The sequence below is a fragment of the Macaca mulatta genome, chromosome 15, assembly GCF_049350105.2.
Source record: "Macaca mulatta isolate MMU2019108-1 chromosome 15, T2T-MMU8v2.0, whole genome shotgun sequence".
NCBI lineage: Eukaryota > Metazoa > Chordata > Mammalia > Primates > Cercopithecidae > Macaca > Macaca mulatta.
The window spans coordinates 59,337,171-59,355,324 of NC_133420.1; the positions used below are offsets into that span (position 1 = coordinate 59,337,171).

The 18,154-nt window shown below is 43.9% G+C and overlaps 1 protein-coding gene across 3 annotated transcripts in view; it reads right to left on the reverse strand.

Moving 5' to 3' along the window:
- Positions 1-469: 469 nt before the first annotated feature.
- COL15A1 (collagen type XV alpha 1 chain) overlaps positions 470-18,154 on the reverse strand; it is a 127,172-nt gene continuing 109,487 nt past the window's right edge. For all 3 annotated transcript variants that reach the window (XM_077965657.1, XM_028835028.2, XM_077965658.1), the window contains 11 exons: positions 16,722-16,802; positions 16,211-16,260; positions 15,990-16,100; positions 14,957-15,101; positions 11,420-11,484; positions 9,297-9,425; positions 9,106-9,165; positions 8,301-8,360; positions 4,190-4,375; positions 2,585-2,700; positions 470-1,582 (listed from right to left, as the gene is read on the reverse strand). In XM_077965657.1, the coding sequence (XP_077821783.1) occupies positions 1,369-1,582; positions 2,585-2,700; positions 4,190-4,375; positions 8,301-8,360; positions 9,106-9,165; positions 9,297-9,425; positions 11,420-11,484; positions 14,957-15,101; positions 15,990-16,100; positions 16,211-16,260; positions 16,722-16,802 (1,217 nt within the window). In that variant the 3' untranslated portion in view covers positions 470-1,368. The remainder of the gene's footprint in view (positions 1,583-2,584; positions 2,701-4,189; positions 4,376-8,300; positions 8,361-9,105; positions 9,166-9,296; positions 9,426-11,419; positions 11,485-14,956; positions 15,102-15,989; positions 16,101-16,210; positions 16,261-16,721; positions 16,803-18,154) is intronic.

Consider the following 18,154-nt stretch of genomic DNA (forward strand, 5'->3'; position numbering starts at 1 on the left):
AGTGTATGACCTGGAACAAGTAACTCCCTGAGCTTTGACTTTTTTTTTTTTTTTTTTTTACATTGTAAAGTAGAGATTAAAAAACTACTTTGCAGGGTTATTATGAAAATTAAATGGGGTATATCAGAAGTCTGATATTTAATGACCAGTAGCCAATACTACGCTTGTCTTATCCCAATCTCCTTTAGAGACAGAGGCCGACTTGCCCAAAGTCATGCCCTGAGACGGCGGCAGAATCACAGCTCATCCTGTTTCCCACTCTGAGGCTCTACACAACCTACACTGGCCCTACTAGGTGGGAGACAACAGCCAGGGCAGATGAGCATGATGGGAAAACCTTTCAGTTCTCTGATCATCGCCCAGGGGCAGCACCAGTGGCAGGATTAGCAAACCCACCCCAGGTCCGCTTCCACATCAGCGATGGAGAATACAGGAACTAGCAGGAAAAAGTCAAATGAAGAAAGCACCCGGAAAAGATGTTTTTATGTTCACTTACATGGAAAAAAAAAAAAATCCAAGTATACAACATGTAGATATGTTTCTCAGAAAATTCATCTCTATGAACCTGTTTGTTTCAGTCGCAGTTATAATTCAAGAATTGCCAAATGGAAGTCATAAAATTGTGGGGTGGGGGTTGGGGAGGACAGCAGCCAAGGGGAAGGTAGTAATTATGTGCTATTTCTTTTCTAGTTTCAGATAATTTGGAGTTTCAACTTTTCCAGCAAGTCAGTTACATAAACAGACAACATACTAAAATATGATTGTGTAAAAATATAAAATTCCTAAAGCATGATGGCAATAATATTTTAGGGAAAAAAACATTAAAGTCTGATAGCATCAGAAAATACAAATAGGATCATTTAAGCAGTCCTGTTTCTGTGTACGAATGGCAGTTGCAAATGATGGATGTATGTGAAAGAAAAAAGCATTTGATCTGTATATAACTTAGAAAGCATAACCTTTCTAAACACTGACTTTGTAAGAAAACATGAAGGACATCTTACACTCAACAACAATGGTTTAAAAGGAGGATATAAGTGTCTGAAGGATGCAGTGGCACAATGCCATGGCCTTTGTTTTCAACTTGCTCTTAACCTATGTTGGGATGCGTTCACACTGCTGGGTTTCCCGCAGAATCTAGCACCAATATATGGATCAGATTTTGTCTTTGATCTGAGTCCTCTATGTCTTCAGTTTTGAGTGTATTGAGGTATGTTTTCTTTGGTTGCTGTTGTAACGAATGTGTAGTAAAAAAAAAAAAAAAAAAAAAAAAACCTATAATATTTACAACAATTAAACATTTTAGATCTCAGTGTCAACTCTTCACATAAGAAAACATTGAAAACTTTAAGAATCATTGGAAGGCCATTACTTTCTAGCGTCTGTCATGAAACTGTTTTCGATACACAGAACAATTAGCCGATTAGCACAGCTGTATGCTTTCTGGTCCAGAATCTTCCCCGTGCTCAGCGGGGAGGCAAGTCCCGTGACCGCCGTGTCCGTGGTTCGCCACGCTTCACAGTAGTTATCCACAAGGCGGACACCATGGGGGCTGGAGCCGTGCCAAATGACCTTCTGGGGCCTAAAAAGTAATTTTGTCGTGTTATTTTTCAAAATGACACTTCTTTGTGGTATTTTTTGGTAAGCAAATTGGCATAAGTTTAGTGAATCAAGTTAAACTCCTTAACCCTGATGCCAGATCACCTCTCTATCCTCATTGCCCTTGCTAGCTTTCTTAACACACTGGATTCCAGCCATACCCAGGTTGCAGTTGTTTTCAAATCACACCCTCTTCTTTTGTGAATATAAACCTTTGCTCATGGGGTCCCTTAGTCTGGAGGGCTTCTCTTTCATTTTCAGACCAGTGACTCCTTCTCCTCTTTCAAAGGCCAATAAATAACTTCCTCCTGCAGGAAGCCATCTCTAATTCTCACCCCTAAGTAAAAATGAAAACACACATTTCCTGTATATCCTATGGTACCTGTTTCTCCACTTACAATTATAATATTCTGTCTAGAGTCACAGTTAGTGTGTATCTATTTCCTCTGTAGACTGTGAGCCCTGTAAAAGTAGGAGCCGTGTAGGTTTATTACTGTGCCTTCCAGGCCTGGCCTCAGGTCTAGTATAGACTAGGCACTGAGGAGAGGTTTGCTGAGTTGTTCTATTCTGAAAAACACACATAATTCTCAAGATTTAGAGTGCAAATCACAGTGTAGAGTTACAAGATCACCAGGAGTTGCATTGCTTACCACTTGTGATGTGCCCACTGTGTGCTACATGTTTTCATATATATTCATTTTATTCTCACAATGCTATGACATAGACATGGTTATCTTGCCCATTTGACAGGTAAGGCAGCTGAGGTTCAGAGAGTGGAAATGTCTTGCCCAGGATTCCATATTGAGTTACTGGATCTGGGTCTTCTGACTCCAAGGACAAGGCTTTCTCTGAGGCCCTCAGTTGCCTCACTGTGGCTTTATGTTGGCAATATCCTAGAGAAGCAGCTGATAAAGGCATCCCATTGTTAGCATGCCCCCTAAAACTGTCTATCACACCATATCTGAGAACTTCCAGCCTCACTTACCATGAAGGATCTGTCATTACGTCTCGACCATCAAAGGAGTATATTGGAATATGCATATTGAACTGACCTCCATGGCCAGAAAAAATTGAGTCCCAATTATTAAAAAGTACTTGGCCCTATAGAGAAAAAATACCACAATAGAATAATTATACCATCAGCCTACAAATGAATTAGATTTTTACTTTTTTTTTTTTTTAGAGACAGTTTCAGTTTTGTCATCCAGCCAGGCTAGAGTGCAATGGCGGGATCTTGGCTCACTGCAATCTCCGCCTCCCAGGTTCAAGCAATTCTCCTACCTCAGCCTCCTGAGTAGCTGGGATTACAGGCATGCACCACTACACCCAGCTAATTTTGTATTTTTAGTAGAGGTGGGGTTTCTTCATGTTGGTTAGGCTGGTCTCGAACTTCTGACCTCAAGTGATCCACCCACCTCGGCCTCCCAAAGTGCTGGGATTACAGGCATGCACCACCACACCTGGCCTATTTTTACTCACTCTTCAAGGCCCAGATGCTCCCTCACACTAGAGTCTCCATCCCCAATCCTAGAGCATGGACAGAGTGAAAACTCAAGAAATGTTTGTGGTTTGATTTTATAATCCATTCATGAACCCTTTTGCTTTTACTGTCTTATGTCTTGAGGCAATTTCTCTCATTACATGTGTGTACAAGACTCCTTCCCATCAAAAGTGTGTTTTACGTCTTTATTTTATTATTGTTATTTTGAAAATATTACACATATGTACTAAGCTTCAAATTTGTGGCAGATCTTGTGCCAGTCTACGCTGTGGGTAAGTCTACACTGTGGGTGAGATGAAGATGAACTTCTTAGTCCTTTCCCTGAAAGAGCCTGATCCCTTGTAGAGAGATCCAAGAATAAAAATAATTTCAGTGGGTGAAGGTGCTGGAACAGAATTCTGGGAGAGGAGGTGGAAAGTTCTGGGTATGGGGTTAGGATGGAACTTGCTAGCCTCAAGGTTTCAAATTGGAGTACTGGGGTTGCAGAGATTAAAGGGTCTTGAAGTACCTTTAAGAAACAGTCATCAGGACCCAGAGCTTCTCCAGGGTGTGTGTGAGTGGCAACGAGCTTTCTCGTTGTTGAAGGAGTCTGCTATTTCTGTGGAATAATCGAGGGATCCCACAGGCCCTGTCTTACCCACAAATGGGGCAGAGAAATATCTGCTTAAATGCTCAGAGAACACCAAACCAGGGTTCAGGACAAAGTGCTCTAGTTTGCAGTGATTTTAAGCAAACTGTTTTCTTCTTCTGAGCCTCAGTTTTCTCATCTGACCAACTAAAAAATGAATAATTCTCATGTTTGTTAGAAGTACCTATTAAGATAATGAGGTACTTTGTAAACAAACAAGAAAACCCTGTATCACCTAAAGAAGTTATCATTCTTTCTCTTGTATGCTCCAAGGGTCACACAAGCATAAAGAAAACTGAGGTTCAGGGAAGGCAAAGAACCCGCCCAAAGTGACATAGCCAGTCAGGCAGAGAACGGACTTAAGTCAACAGTCTTCTGTTGATGTCAGGAATGAAAAGTGCCTCCAGCCCCTGTGGCAACCAATGCATGCAGAAGGCAATGGGAACCATATTTATTTTTACCTTGAGGTTCACTATGGGAAGGCTGTATCTCTCTGCTTTCCTCACAATGGTGGACAGATCTTGCAAATGGGAAGATAAGAATGCTCGGTAGGTGGACAACAGCCCTGCAGCTCTGGCCTGCTTGAAGCACTGAAAATCAGCTCGAATGTCCCCAGAAAATGGCATGTTCAGAGCAGCCAAATGCAGCTGAAAAATGTGAGACAAAAGAGAGCAGTCAGAATCAAAGGCAAACTCCAGTCCTCAGAACCATCTCACATTCCTGCAAAGATTCCAGACTTCTTAGGCTGGAGGGCACGTTGAAGGTCATTTTATTCAATCCCTCCCTGACATTGGAATTACAGTCTCTGCCTGACCATCTCCAGGAAAGGAGAGCTATGGTCTCCCAAGCAGCCTGTTTCAGCTCTCTGAACAGCTCTAAGTGGTAGAAATATCTTCCTTAGGTGAAAACAAAAACAAACAAACAAAAACAGAACAAAATATTGCTTGGACCAAATAAAGCACTTCAGGGATCTGAATCCACCTGCAGGCCATAAGTTTGAGACCTCTGGGTCTGTGCAGGGGTTTTAAGCTGGCTTTGGCCCTGGATCCCAGAGCTTTTCCCAGCTATCCGCCTGCTGCCCTTTCTTCCATCTCCTGGATAAGCCTGGGGCTAATCACAGGAGGGGTCTGGGGGAAAGCCACTGAAAGAAGGACATGGCACCTATGACTAAGACTGCTGAGATAGGCCGTTCTGGAAACTAGGGGTCTTATAGTAATTCCAGTCTCACATCCCTGCTATCTTGGTCAGCAGCCCAAATAAAAACCAATCCACAGTCTATTTCTCCCACACTTTGTCTCCCAAAACCCAGCCTCCTACTACTGTCCTCTCTCTCAGCCTTTCTACCATACCCTCTGAAATGCATTCCATAATCAAGGAACACTCATCTCCCTGCCTCCCATCAGTCTCATCTCGGGGGTAACTTTTATCTCATCAACTTAGAGCTGGAAGGCTGGTGTAGGACCTGGGTCCAAGTTACCAAAAAGGAAAATATTTTTAAATATCTTAAGCCAAAGGACATGAAATGAGGCTCAAGCGGTGGGGCAGGAGGCGGCCAGTGTTTCTCTCCTGGTTTCTACCCTGCCTCTCAGATCTAAACAAAGCCTCTCTGTGTCCCAGTGACCAGGATTGCCATGGTGGTTTTCTGCTTCTCCAGCTTCCAGCCAGTTGGCCACAACTGGCCATGAGCTACAGTGAGTGTCCAGACTGCCCCAAGCAGCCCTTGCACGTCTCTGGATATTTTTCTCCATTCACCACCCCTTTCGTTCCCGCAGAGGACAGACCCCAAGGCTGCCACCTGCTCCAGTCTCTCTCTTTTTATTCATCCTGGTTCTGTCTTGACCACTATGCTGGATGGAGGTCCAGGTCAAGCAGCATCACATCCCATCCCCATCTCCTTCCTGCCCTGCACTGAGCCAAGACTTCCCCAGCAGGCGTCCCGGTGGCTAGCATTTTATGCTCTACATTCCCAGCATTAGGATAAGAGGGAGCTTTAGCATGCTACCCACCCACCACAATCACAGGCCTGTGATTGATGGAATGAGGCTTCCCCAATGCCAGGGGCCACCTAAGAAAGGCACAGGCAGGGGTTTCCTTGCCACACCTCTAATTCCACCAAGCCCTATTCTCCTTTAGAGAGACACAGAGAAATGTCTGAAATTACAGTTGTTTCTGAATGACAGGATTGGGGGTTTTTGTGTTCTCATGTTTGTATTTCTTTAATTGTTGGAACATTTTTATAAAACAACATTTTTATATTGACAGTATATTATATTTTATTAAGACAGTAATGTTACAACACTCAAAATGTTAAAATTATTATTTTGTGGATGGTTGTAGTTTTAATAAAATTGTAGGTGTGTTACTATTTTCTTCTCCATTCTTTTCATGCATTGTTAACATCTTCTGCAATGAATACGTATTAGTTCTGAATTTATAAAATACCATTTAAAAAATCCTTTAGCTACTACCCTAACTTTGGGGCTTTTTGAAGGGTTACTGATACTCACATCTCTCTTCCTTCACTTCCCACTGACTCTTCAACCAACTAGAGTCTTTTTGGCTACTAAATGCTTTGCTCTAGTTTCTAAATTTGAAGGACACCTTTTGGTTCTTCTTCTGAATTTCCTGGCAGCCTTTGACACTGTTGGCTACTACCTTGCTTGGCTTGCTTTCTTCCTCTCTGGCTATGGCTTCTCAGTTTCCTTCTCATATTTCTCCCATCAGGTCCTTTTCAGTTTTGCTCCTCATAGTCGGATCCCTTCTGACTACACAGATTCTCTTTTGGGAATCCAACCAGCCCCACAATAATGAGACGGCTCATCTCCAGCCATGATTCTACTGTGGGGTTTCAGACCTTCAGAACCTATTCTCTCTTGGTAGTCTCCACTCAGGTTTCCTCCAGGCACCTCAGACTCACCACGCTCCAAATTAGTTCCTCCTTGGTCAATGGCAGCACGATAGGAAATGCTCACCTCTGTTGTTAGAAAGTGCCCCCACAATCCTTGCTACAAGAAATGGCCTTAGACCTTCAACCTCATTCTCCTGATAACTCCTGATTGGGCTGGGAGTGGGCAATTGACCCAAGACAGACCATATAAACTATCTCTTCCAAGACTCTGAACTGAGTCAGTAGTACTGGGGTCAGCAGCTATAAGATCACACAGAGTTGGGGCAAGAATCAGTGCCAGGGTAATCCAAAGCTGTGTGCAAGCTCATGTCACCTATGTATGTGTGCTGGGGTGAGGTTGGGAGGAAGAACGACCCTTTCAGAAGGTGGTCTGTAGAGATAGCAAAGCAGACTAGTAGAGACAAGAGTCCCAGGCCTGGCTGTTCTTCCTGTGATGGAGTTCCATGAGGTTTCTTCTTTTTTTTTTTTTTTTTTTTTTGAGATGGAGTCTTGCTCTGTCACCCAGGCTCCAGTGCAGTGGCGTGATCTCGGCTCACTGCAAGCTCCCTCTCCTGGGTTCATGCCATTCTCCTGCCTCAGCCTCCCGAGTAGCTGGGACTACAGGCGCCTGCCACCACGCCCGGCTAATTTTTTTGTATTTTTAGTAGAGTCGGGGTTTCACCGTGTTAGCCAGGATGGTCTCGATCTCCTGACCTTGTGATCCACCCGCCTTGGCCTCCCAAAGTGCTGGGATTACAGGCATGAGCCACCACGCCCAGCCTTCCATGAGGTTTCTATGCTGAGTTAAACAAGATCTTTACTTAACCTAGCAAAGGAATAGAGAGAGAGTTTCTAATCCCAGCAATGAAACAATCCCTGGAAAGGAAACTGTCACCACTCAATCATCCAAGCAGAAACCTGGGCATCATTCTTGACCTCTCTCATCCTTAATGTGCCATATTCAGTCAATGACCCCATTAGTCACTCCTACTTCCTTCATGTCTCTCAAATTGCCTACTAGTCTATGTGCTTACTGCTGTGATTCTAGTTCCGGTAACACAGGAGCCACCTAACTGGCCTTTGGACCCCTGCTCCTGTCCCTTCTGATTCATCTGCACACTGTAACCAAGGTAATTTCTGAAACACCAGTCTTATCATACCTGTTTCTTGCTTTAAACCCTTCTGTAGCTCCCCATTGCCCACAGAAAATGGTCAAATTCTTTGGCTTGACTTGCGGGCAGGCCCTTGAAATCTAGCCCTTGCTTTTGCTGACTTCCGCAGACTAAACATCTCCCTTTTCTGCCTTGAACTCTACTTTTTTGCCTGTAATTTAATACTAGCAATTACAGGAATGTACAGCCCTTCCCCTTGCCTCCCTCTGTTTCATCTTCCCTTTGCCTCTTTCTTCCACCTGGCTCACCCCTGACCTCAGCTGTCCTTTGGGTCTTAGTTTGGAGGTAACCTCCTCCAGGCAGACTTCTCTGCCCTTCCTCATACCCCCAGCACCCTGTGTTTGGCTTGCCCAAACAAGTTACCACACTGTATTGTACTTCTCTGTTTTTTGTTTGCCTCTCTCACTAGTCTATAAGCATCATGATGGTAGGAACTGTGTACTAAGCATGAGACCTAGCACCTAGTAGATACACACTCAGTAGTAGAAGATTAAATGTATAAATTGTACTTACAGCAGGCTTCTCGTAATTGGTACTTGAAATGGGGTTTGGTGGAGGCAGAAGCTGATGTGGCTGTTATGAAAAGGAGGAAAAGAAACAGTTCTGAATATGCATTCAATCTGTTCTTCAGCGTGTACTGAGGTGCGAGTGCAATGTTTCTTGAGAAGATGCTTTAAATAGTTTGCCATTGTCTGTAACTGTGACTCTTAACTGTAAAGAGTTTCATGACCTGCTGAAGAAATCATCTTCAGAAAGGGAGAAAATGTTCTCAAGACTTTTAAAAAGAGCACTGAATCAAGGAAGAGCATTCTTTTTGATAAACCCATGTCTAATCGCCAACTCTTTCACTTAATAGAGAAAGCTACCTCTTCAGAGCCTCAGTTTCATCATCTGCAAAATGGGGATGATAGTACCCACCTCAAAGCATTGCTCTAGGGCTAAAAGATGGACAATGCCAGTTGCCCATGTTCTTATAAGGCAGATGGTGCCAAAAATTAAAGGAATCTTCTAGATTGCTTATACCAACCAATGACTCCACAGATGAACAAACTGAGGCCAAGAGAGAGGAAGCCCTCTGCAGAAGAGGATTTGGCTATTACATGGGGGCAGCAGGTCTCCAGCCTCTGGATCTAGTTATTCCTCCACTCCATTGTGGGAACCTTCTGTTAGCATCCATTAATTTCTAGGACTTCTCCAGATACTAAACTGTGCACAGCTGACTCTCCAGAGTTTAGAGAGCTTGGTGCTAGATACCAAGCAGGACTCAGGAAATACTGATAAATGAATGCATGAGCAGTGCAACAGGGTAACTACTCACGTTGCTGGAAAGCGCAGGGGGTGGAGGGCTGTCAGCAGGAATGGGGATCAGTTCTCCTAGCTTTAAGAAAAACAGTACATTGAAATGAAAGATCAATTACAAACTTCTAGAAAAAATGGCATTTATGGGAGTAGATTATTATTTTTAGAGGGTATTTGAAGGCAGTGTGTTAAAGGGAGTTTAGAAATTACCTGTAATTTTTTCCAGCCATCTCTAACGCGAATGAAAAACTCAGTGCTGTCCCTCAGGTAGATGAATGTTCCTTCTATAACCAAATGCGCTTTCTGCAGCATGTCATCCATGTTGCTGAATGCTGTGACCTGTCGGATCATTTAAATTCCAAACACTGCCATTATCATTAGAGCAATGGCACCATCTGATAACCCGGCCTTTCTGTAAAGTCAACTAGGAGCTATCTCCAGATACTCAATAAAAAGACTTGTTAACATGCCAGATAGAGATATACACCTTCATTAATAACCAAAGGGCATTCTTCTTGATAAAACAAAAACATGTATACTTTGAAACATAAATCTAACCTATAATAAATGAATTAAAACAAAAACGATAATATTCTGTGAGTATAAACACATTTACAAATTGTCAATGGAGTTATCTTTGTTTTGGTTTGGGCATTAGCAAAAGCATTGGTAAGTTTTGCCACTTCTATTTTTTCAAGCTACTTGGTGGCACTAACATGGTTAAATGGTGTTACTTCATGCTAGTCCTTGAAGAGTTTCAAATTTTTCATTTGGAATAAGAAAGGCAAGCAAGTGAGCAACTATACTTAAGGTCTTAAATCTTTTTTGTCTAGCCTGGTAGTTACATTAAATGCATGATATAAAATGGAGGTCTGTAATTTCTCTGCCTAGAAAAGTGCCAAAGATTAGACAGCCATTTGGCATATCTAGAAGCACATATAGAAGCTACAAAAATCTATTGAATAGCATCAAATCTCAAAGAAACATCAGCCAAGAGAGTTTTTATTTTTCATTGTAACTGAGAAAGATGATAAAATATTAATTTTCACCTAGCCTTGAAGATAATGGCTTTGTGCATCAAAATGACTTAGATATCCCCCAAGGGAACTAAATATCAAAATTCCATCATATGCAGGACAGTTCTTTCTTTTGGCAGCCAAATTTTGCAACTAATATCCAGCAAAGATCAAAGAACATTCTTAGGACTCCTGACATCCTTGTGAAGTATTTGTCCATTTTTCTGTGAATTACAATAATCTTGGAGTGCTATGTCTTGTTCCAATGAACTGCAGAGTAACGAATGTGCCAGAGATGTTCTTTGGCAGAATGGGGAAGACTGAATTATGCAACTAAATCTGACCAGCTCAAGGATCTGCTGTAACATTGTTTATGTTCTTGGGCTTTTGTTGTTTTGTTTTTTCTTTTTTTTCTAGAGATGGGGTCTTGATTTTTCACCCAGGCTGGAGTGCAGTGGTACAGTCATGGTTCACTGGAGTCTCGACTTCCCAGGCTCAAGTGATCCTCCCACCTTAGCCTCTCAAGTAGCTGGGACTACAGGTATGCACCACCACACCCAGCTAATTTTTACATTTTTCTGTAGAGGCAGGATCTCACTATGTTGCCCAGGCTAGTCTTGAACTCCTAGACTCGAGCGATCCTCCTGCCTCAGCCTCTCAAAGCGCTGGGATTACAGGAGTGAGTCACTGCACCCGAGCAGTGTTTACGCTTTTTGAAATACTGTGATTGGTGGCCAGGCATGGTGGCTCGTGTCTGTAATCCCAGCACTTTAGGAGGCCAAGATGGGAGAATCACTTGAGCCCACGAGTTCAAGACCAGCCTGGGCAACGTGACAAAAACCGTCTCTACAAAAACAAAAACAAAAATTAGCCAGGTGTGGTAGTGTGCATCTGTAGTCCCAGCTACTCTGGAGGCTAAGGTGAGAGGATTACCTGAGCTCAGGGAGGTTGAGGCTACAGTTAGCTGTGATCTCAGCATTGCACTCCAGCTTGGGTGACAGAGGGAGACCCTGTCCACCCCTCATCCCGCAAATAAATAAATAAATAAATAATATGATTGGTTCTTGTTATAACTTAGTCAATTAAGGATTCGAATGGTGGAACTTACATATAAATGATTTTGTTTTTCATGTCTTTTTACTTAATAAGTCATCCAAATAGATAATAAATCCCTTCTACTATTTATGGAATTGCACCAAACCTACTGTCATGAAGGCCTGATTCCAAAGTGATGTCAGACACAGGAGATTGTAGCCAGAGTTTTAAGTAAATCCACCCCAAATGGAATGGTGATGACACATTGATAATAATACTGACCAGGTTTCTGGATCCTGGAAGCCCTGGCTGTCCTGGAGGGCCAGGGGGACCTGGAAGGGCCACAGCTAAGACAAAACAGAAAAGAGAAGTTATACAAAAACCACCCTGTGAAAAATGTCTGAGGTATCATCTGATTCCCAGAGAAAAGTGTGTTCAACCCCATTCACAGTGCCACAAAGCATCCCAACTTCCACCTGTATCTTGGGTGCTCTGCCTGCAACGTATGACTTAGGCCACATTGACTGGTTCAGGGAAAAGCTGGAATCTTCATTGTTACCCTGGATGAAGCCATGGCTAGTGCTTTTCCATTTCAAAAGTGAATGAATTCCTTTTGTGGTTGTTTTATAAAAGCCAGTTTAAGTTGAATATTTTGTCACTTGCATTCAAAAATATCCTGACTCATACAACTTACTTCACCCAACAGACAAGCATGTGACACTGAACAGAGGAAGTAGGCTCAGAAAGAGGAAGAGAAGGCTCTAGGGAGTGGGAGGAGACCAGGGTTGTGCAGTGACAGCAACCCTGGCCTTGAGGCCAGAGACATGGACTCAAGTCCTTAGTTTGTCCATTCCTAGCTGTGTGATCTCGAGGAAACAGCAAGCTCTCTGAAGCTTTTTCCTCTTATGCAAAATGTAAAATAGGCATTTCTTCTTCCCTGGGCTGTGGTGAGAACTGAGTGCTTTGCAAATTGTACCCGTACAACATTCATTTGACCAAGGGCTCTTAGCTTTTGAAGAGTCACAGTGCCCTTAAAAATCAGATCAAGGTTATTGCCCTCTTTCCCAGAAAAATGCACACAACAATTCTACAAAAAAAAAAAAAAAAAAAAAAATTACTGGGATGACAAATCCTGGAGGTATATCCTTGGACTCTCTAGGAGTCTATGATTCCTCAACTGAAAAGCCCTTACTTTAGGCTAACATAAAGTAGTATTATTACAACTATTCCTTGGCTGTTCTTCTACCTCTCTCATCTTCTGCTCACCCTACTGCCGACACCTCCTTCAAATGTGCCAAGCTCTTGGCAGAATTAAGGGTGTTTTTACAAGTCCCAGTAAAATTATACAATTCTTCAGGTCGTTGCAAGCACATGTTCAGTTCCAACATAGGACTTGAACATCCACACATAGGTGGCAAATGTCTAGTGGATAGAGGGCCAGTGGGCTCGGATTTGGATCCCAGCCATGCCTCTTAATAGAATTTGTGACCTCGAGTAAGTCCCTTCACCTCTGTGGAGCTTCAGTGTCTTCATCCGTGAGATGAATTTTATAATAATACCTGTTTTATCTTCCTCCCAGGGTTGCTGTGAAGATTAAATGGGATAATGGCCATGAAAGTGTTTTGTAAACTGAATTGCTATACATTATGTGAGAAGCAATCCTTGCTCAATGCAGCAAGGCATCCCAGGAGCCCTAATGTAGTGTTGCCGTGGACAACAGATTTTCTCCACCTTGCACTCACCCTGTAATATGCCTCCACCTCCTGCAGTCCTACTCCTCCCTCATGGCTGTGTGGGCACCTATGGTTCCACTCACTCAGCACCTTCTTCCTTTGTAGGACCAATGTCCTCATCTCCTTCTCTTGGGACCTTCCCTTCACCTCTACAACCATTTGGTTCCAGAAAGAGCTACCATGTTCTCATGTAATCTGACTGACTGGTCATAGGGTCCAAGATTGGGTACCTTGCCCAAGTCAGGCCCATCAGGACCCTTCTCTAGGACTTCCCCATCCCAGGACTTTTCAAACTAAAATAGTAAAAGAAGTTCAAGATTTCTAGCTGACAGTGGAAGCTGTAAGTTGTCAGTAACCATATTTCCCGCTGTGCAGAGGATGTGGTTTGTGGTGAGGAAGTATGAAATTGCATGCAGAGAGAAGCGGAGACAAGAGATGGCCAGAAAATCCTTGCAGGGGTTGAGTCCCTGGCTCTGGCTGTTCCTGAGGTCCAGCTGCTTATCTACCTCTCCCACAAGTTGATTGTTCATTCCCTCCTTCACACCCAGTACATTTCCCCTTTGCTTGAGCTACTTTGAGTTAGGTTTCTATCACTTGCAGCCAAATGATCCAAGGCTAAGTCAAAGCTCCAGCCCCAAAGTCACCTCCTGTGTAAGGCTCCCCTTATGCCAAGGACTCTGTATGCTTCCACCATACCTGGCTCCTGCCAAGCCAAACAACAAAAAAGTATGCCTTCATGCTATTATTGCTGCTATTATTGTCTCCTACAACAGACATAGTAGAAATAACACAGGCTTTGGAGCTACACTGCTCTGGGTCTGAATCCTGTTGGTGTCATTTATTAGCTGTGTGACCTTGGAAAAGTTCCTAAATGTCTCTGGGCCTCACTTTCCTTACCTGTAAAATGGGGATGTTAATGCTTTTTTTAAAGGGCTGCTGTGAGGTTTCAATAAAATACCATAGTAAAGTGATTAGCAAAATGCCTGGCATCTGATACATGCTTAGTACATAGAGATTTTCTTTAATTTCGCCCATTTTGCATTTGAGGAGGTGAGGCTCTAAGGGATGAATAGATTTTTAAATAGAGTTCCAGTCACTGCTGGTCATTAAGGCAGGTTCTGAGGCACCTAAGGCATTGACAAAGCAGCCAGGAAGTTTCCACTCACACGTGAAAAGACGCTCAATATCATCAGTCATCAGGGAAATGCAAACCAAAACCACAGATATCACTTCATACCCCGTAGGATGGCTATAATCAAAAAGATACAATGAGGATACCATAATACGGGAGGACAAATTGGAACCCCCTCATACACTGCCACTGCTGGTGGGAATGCGAAATGTTGTGACTCCTTCTGAAAACAGTCTGGCAGTTCCCAAAAAGTTAAACATAGAGTTACCATATGACCCAGCAATTTCTCCTACGTATATACCGAAGAGAACGGAAAACATGTTCACATAAAAACCTGTACATGAAAGTTCATAGCAGCGTATTCATAATAGCCAAAAAGTAGAAACAACCCAAATGTCCATGAACAGATGAATGAATAAACAAAATGTATATCCTATACAATGCAATATTATTTGGCCACAGTAAGGAATGAACTGCTGATCCGTGCTGCAACGTGGGTGAACCTTGAAAACACTGTGTTAAGTGAAAGAAGTCAGACTCAAAGAGCCATATATTATATGATTCCATTTATGTGAAATGTCCAGAACAGGCAAATCCAGAGGCAGAAGTAGATTCATGGTTGCCCAGATCTGGTAGAGGAGAGGGAAAGAGAGAAAAGGTACAACTGCTAATCGGTACAAAATTTCTTTTTGGTGTGATGAAAATGGTCTAGAATTAGACAGTGGTAATGACTGCATAACTTTGTGAATATATTAAAAACTACTGGATTAGACACTATAAGTGGGTGAACTTTATGATGTGCAAATTATATCTCAATCTTAAAAAAAGGAAAGAAGGCTGTATCCAGGAAAGCCCTGTGTTAGGCAGTGCAGCTGTGACAAGCCACCCAGATGAGGTGAACTTGAGCACAATGGTAGGGACGGCGTGAACAAGGGCACTGCTTCCAGCACTAACCTGCTCCCAGGATAGCCGGAGGTCCTGGTGGCCCTGGGGGTCCCGGTGGCCCAGGATCACCAGGTCTTCCAAAGCCAGGTGGCCCAGGCAGACCAGGAGCACCTGGGGGTCCTTGGGGCCCAACGACTGTCTCCCCTTTCTGGCCCTGTCAAGGCAAGCACACAGTAACAGAGAGAAAGAATCATTCATCACTAGAAGTCCCATCTAGTCCTTTTATGAGAATATTTAAAAGAAATCAATAAACACCAGCTATTGTTATTACTATCCTCAATCCTGGGCACAATTCAAGGTGGGGTAAGGCCTCCAAGATGGCAGCCCAGTCATTATGTTGAATAACTCTACAGAGAACCCCAGAGAGCCCTGGAGGCAGAAGGGACCTTGGAGATCATGTAGTCCAGCCTTTGCATTTCACAGATGGAGAAACTGAAGCCCAGAGAAGTGAAAGGACTTGCCCAAGATCATGAAGCAAATTAGAGGCACAGCTAGAGGCAGAACTCTGATCTCTGGCTTTGCTGGTTCTACCCTCACGGTGAGCTCTGGGACCAAAGGTCAATGATCTGGTCATATTCTTGTCGGGGGCACAGCTTGACTTTCTCTCCTTTCACCTGGAAAAACCTCTCATCCTAGGAAAACCACACCTCTCTAGGAGCTCCTCTGATAAAATTTCAGAAGAATCAAATAGCTCCTCTAAAAATGTCTCCCTTACCTTCCATTCTGCTTCTGTTATCTGATGCATTCACCATTAATCATTCTTTGTGTGGAGTAAATTTTCCACACATTTCATGAATAAGGCAGTGTGACTAATGGCCTAGAAGTTACCTACCTTCATGTGGCCTTGGCCAGCTACCTTCTCTCCAGGGACCTCAGCCAACCTCCCCATCAATCAACAAGGATGGGGAAAGAGCTGGCTGATCCCCAAGCTCTGCCTCCAGCTTACAGTACAATGACTAGCCCTAACTGCTTAGTCCCATTGGGAGCTTCCGGGAAAGCTGTAAGGCCTTGGGGAAAATGACTTGCAGGGGTCTCTACTCACAGCCAGGCCTGGATTTCCGGGCAGGCCTGGAGGCCCAGACATAAGGAAGCCGTCGTTAATGTCTCCTTTTTCTCCTTTTTCACCTTTGAACCCCTTGTCTCCATTCTCCCCCTGGAAGCAGAGAACATAGGAATATTTCAGTAAGAGTGGGATGAACTCAGTCTCTGACATAAACCAAAACATGAAAAACACACTCCAAATATTGGTAGAGAAACACTCACCTTCAAGTTGTTCAGAAAGTGTCTCAGGTAAGCTAGATCAAGTGGAGGACCTGAAAAAGAAATGCTTCGTAAAATTCACGATTGTAATTTAAGAAATTTAAAATAAAAGTCTCTAAGTTGGCAACCACAGTTACGTCTTAGTGGACATGACCCTGCACTGGGTTGGCTAACAGAGTCTGCTTGCAAGCTAACAGAGTCTGCTTGCAAGCAAAAACAGGTGCTACTGTGGGCCCATCAATCCAGACACTGTGGGATCCCAGGTAGGTCCCTGGCCCTCTTTGGACCTTGTTTTGCATATAAAAGATGAATGATTGGATTTTCTGGTCTCTCTTAACAATGTTCCATATTGGATACACCAGGCCCATGCTTGGGTCTCACTAGAAACCAGTGGAGCCTGTGGTCAGGGTGGAATGTCATTAGTCTTACCCTCTGGCTAGGTCACATTTCTCAGTTGCATTTGTTCTCAGGAGCAAAAAATCAAAGGCAAGATTGAGAACAAGAGCTGGAATACCTGGTGGTCCCTGGGCTCCCTGGTCGCCTTTTTCTCCCTTTGAGCCAGGAAGGCCCCAGGATCCTTTCTCTCCTTTAACACCTGCAACAAAACACATACATGTTAAAAAAAAAAAAAATCGAAAATCACCTTCATTCCACATAAAACCTTTCTGAGACAGTTTTTCAAACCGAGCTCATTTAGCAAAGTCCACTCAAACAAGGCCCTCCTGAGAAATCAGCAAGTGTAAAATCATAAAGAGGGCACAGGTAGATGCTTCAGACACATTCTCAACCTTGAAAAGCTCGGTCTACTGGGAGACAGACACAGCTCACAGTAACGCAAGGCAAGATGAAATATGTGCTCTCACTGAGGTTCCAGCAGCGCATTCCAGGAGTGCAGCAGAGCCTGCAGCTAACCCTGGCTTGGACAGTGCCACAAATGAAGACAGAGGCTCAGCACCATGTCAATCTTCCAGACTCATCTCATCTAGGCCTGTGCAGCATGGGGGTGTGAGGGAAGGAAAGGGTTCTCCCAAGAGTGCCCGCACAGGACAACCAAGGGCGCTAAGTTTTCTACTTACAAAGTTGTGAGAATGCCCACCATGCAGTGTTGTACATCCCCACAGGACTAGTGAGAAACACCTTTTCTGCAGAACTGGCATTCCATCCCTACCTTTCCCCTCAACTCTTTATATGGGAGGGGGCATGGAAGAAAGCCTTTTGGGAGATCACTGCTTGGGAAGGGAAGTGGTTCCCTTTCTCCACCTTGATGGGTAGCGTGGACGCTAGGTCTTTGAATTCCTCATTCCCAAGAGGTGTGGCAGATCAACCCGCCAATGCTCTTGAGCCTAGAGATGGGGCCACAAAGTGTAGATGAGGGTAGGGGCTCAGGCTTTCTCAATGAAGGGGAGGGAATATGAGCATCACAGTCATGATGGTGTCAGCAGGGGGTCAGTAGGGAGCGGCAACTACATCTATCAAGGCCTCTCCAACCCTGGGAATGCTGTGTGAGACCCATGACCTGGGCAGTGGGGCCCATGGGGCCTCCCTCACCCACACTGAGCCCACAGACAGCAGTGATCAGAAGAGCAGACAGCAAGTGCACAAGTACCGACTGGAGCAATAGTGGCTGCACACAGTAAGCAGGATGATTGCCCACTAGGAGCTGTCACATCCAGAAAGATCTGTTCCCTCCTCCTCCTTCCAGGGGAGGCTCACAGGGAAGAGAAACAGTTGGAGATCTGAGAAAACAAATCTGGCTCCATCCCCTGCTCCCTAAAGTCCAACTTGCACCAGGGGAAAGGGGTGCCTTGAACTGAATCTAAGCATAGATTTTAGAAACAGGCTGGGCTTGGTAAGCAGAAGTGACAGAAAAACCATGGGGTCAGATAACATCAGGGAGACCACCACCTGGTGGGCTGGGGTGACGCAGCCAAGCTGAAGGTGAATATT